At 37.2% G+C, this 1,989-nt stretch overlaps 2 protein-coding genes across 2 annotated transcripts; both read right to left on the bottom strand.

The window, feature by feature from the left end:
- Positions 1–145: 145 nt before the first annotated feature.
- LOC105565753 lies at positions 146–543 on the bottom strand (the record flags this gene model as incomplete). Its single annotated transcript, XM_012019201.1, has 1 exon — positions 146–543. A coding segment is annotated over exon 1 (398 nt), but the record flags the coding sequence as incomplete, so codon positions are not given.
- Positions 544–662: 119 nt separating this feature from the next.
- Positions 663–1,311, bottom strand: LOC105565748. The gene is made up of 2 exons (XM_012019191.1): positions 950–1,311; positions 663–837 (listed from the first exon to the last, which is right to left on the bottom strand). Exons 1-2 carry the CDS (start codon positions 1,309–1,311, stop codon positions 663–665), a joined length of 537 nt encoding a protein of 178 aa, XP_011874581.1.
- Between the last annotated feature and the right edge of the window lie 678 nt (positions 1,312–1,989).

Below are 1,989 nucleotides of genomic sequence, written 5' to 3'. Positions count from 1 at the left end.
AAATTAATTTACATTTTTTCTAATTATTTTAAAAATGTATGTGTGTGTGTATGTATGTGCGCAATAATTGTTCGCGCTCTCACGTCCGCAATTTTTGAGATATCGCCTTCTACTTTGTTTACTTTTTAAATAATTATGTAAACACATTGCGGCTACAACTAATTTTTCAGCTACATCTGGACTTGCACATATCGATTTTCGGAATATTCTCCATCTAGACACGAGGATACCGAATGTGTTTTCAATCGTTCTTCTAGCACGTGATAGACGATAATTGAAAATTTTCTTCTCTTCATTCAGATTCCGTCCTGGATAAGGTCGCATCATGTTTGTCGACATTTGAAAAGCTTCATCGCCAACAAAATAAAAAGGTGTTTTCTTTTCAGAACCAGGTAGATGTGTCTTTCCTTTTGGAATATTAAGAGTACCTTCGTTGAGAGCCTTTCCAAACGCAGATCTAGACAATACTCCTCCATCACTTTCACTACCAAATGCACCCACATCAAACACAGTGAATTTGTAATTGCTATCACAAGCAGCCATTAGCACAATGCTGAATGTCTTTTTATAATTAAAATACAGGGATCTAGAATTTGATGGTGCTTGTATAGTAATATGTTTACCGTCTATTGCACCAATACAATTTGGCATATTCCATGCTGCTAAAAATTCCTGCTTATATGTTTCCATTCGTCTTCTGAAGGAACTTTTATATATACTCCAAGTAAAATATTGGCAATAACTTCACACGTCTCTTTTATAATTTTATAAGCAGTAGACTCTCCTATTCTATACGCGAGAGCTACTGAAAGTACTTGGTCGCCAGTCGCCAGATATCTGTGATAAATATGTTGATATTAAAATAACTATATGAAGCATTTTATTGTATTGTTATTTATCTTTATAATATATACGTATCAGAATAGCACCTAACGTAACTATCTTTTACCTGAGTGTAATCGCAAGCCGCTGTTCTGGACAAATTGGTTTTCTTAGACTTGTTTTTTGTAGATACGGTCGCACCATGTCTAGAAGCTCGTAAAACGTGTCGACATCCATTCGTGTGTATCGGAAGAAGAGATCAGGATCTTCCTTCAACTCCGCAAACAGAGTTGCGAAATCACCATTTTGGCCTCGTCTTTCGTTTATGGGTCGCACCCACCATCTTCTATTAATCCAACGTTTTCTTTTGTTTCTTTTCCATATGGCATACAATCCTAGCCCAAGTACTTGAAAATAGTTAAGAAATTGCAATAAATTATCCTCATCCATTGCAAGAACTCCTATGGCAGAAATGTGGTGAATGCACATTACTATGTATACATACAACAAAAATAAACATGCATAATAACAACTAAATAATTAAACAAATAAAATTTTGTAAGATATATAGGATTTTAATAGAAAAAAGGGCGTAAAATAAACAATTTAATAATTTAATGAACAAATGGCCCCAAGCACACAAAACTTAAGAATACAATATATATTACAGTTCTACTAGAACACTGGCAGTCCCTCGCCAGATATTCTCTCTAGTTCACAGGCAGTCACTTGCCTTTTCTCTCTTGAAACACTAATAATTTTGCTACTGTTCTCTATAACGGCTCGCAACAAACTCATTGTCCTCTCCGGTTTTTCGCCGGTATATTATTATAGGTTGTGTTCGTCAAGCACATGCGCACAAGCAGAAAAGCAGATGATTGGACAGCACGCCTATTGCCAACGAATCATTGTGTCTTGGCATTACATAGATTTCTATTCCCTATTCCTATTCCCTATTCCTATTGCCTGTGCTTTCCTATTGTGTGATAGGCTTAACTTATTCTGTCCCGCTTGGACAGCGCCACCAACGACCATAGACTGTGTCGTGGTATAGATGGCAACTGCAAGTCGCCACATAGGCGATACAAGTGGCGACACCTCTTGGATCGCCTAGATATTATATTGTAACGGGTCGGCGACCCGGAAACGCGTAGCTCCGCTTTTCGT

The sequence above is a fragment of the Vollenhovia emeryi genome, unplaced genomic scaffold (genome assembly GCF_000949405.1).
Source record: "Vollenhovia emeryi isolate VEMERY1.0 unplaced genomic scaffold, V.emery_V1.0 DF943430.1, whole genome shotgun sequence".
Classification (NCBI taxonomy): Eukaryota; Metazoa; Arthropoda; class Insecta; order Hymenoptera; family Formicidae; genus Vollenhovia; species Vollenhovia emeryi.
This window is presented reverse-complemented; position numbering and strand designations above follow the sequence as displayed.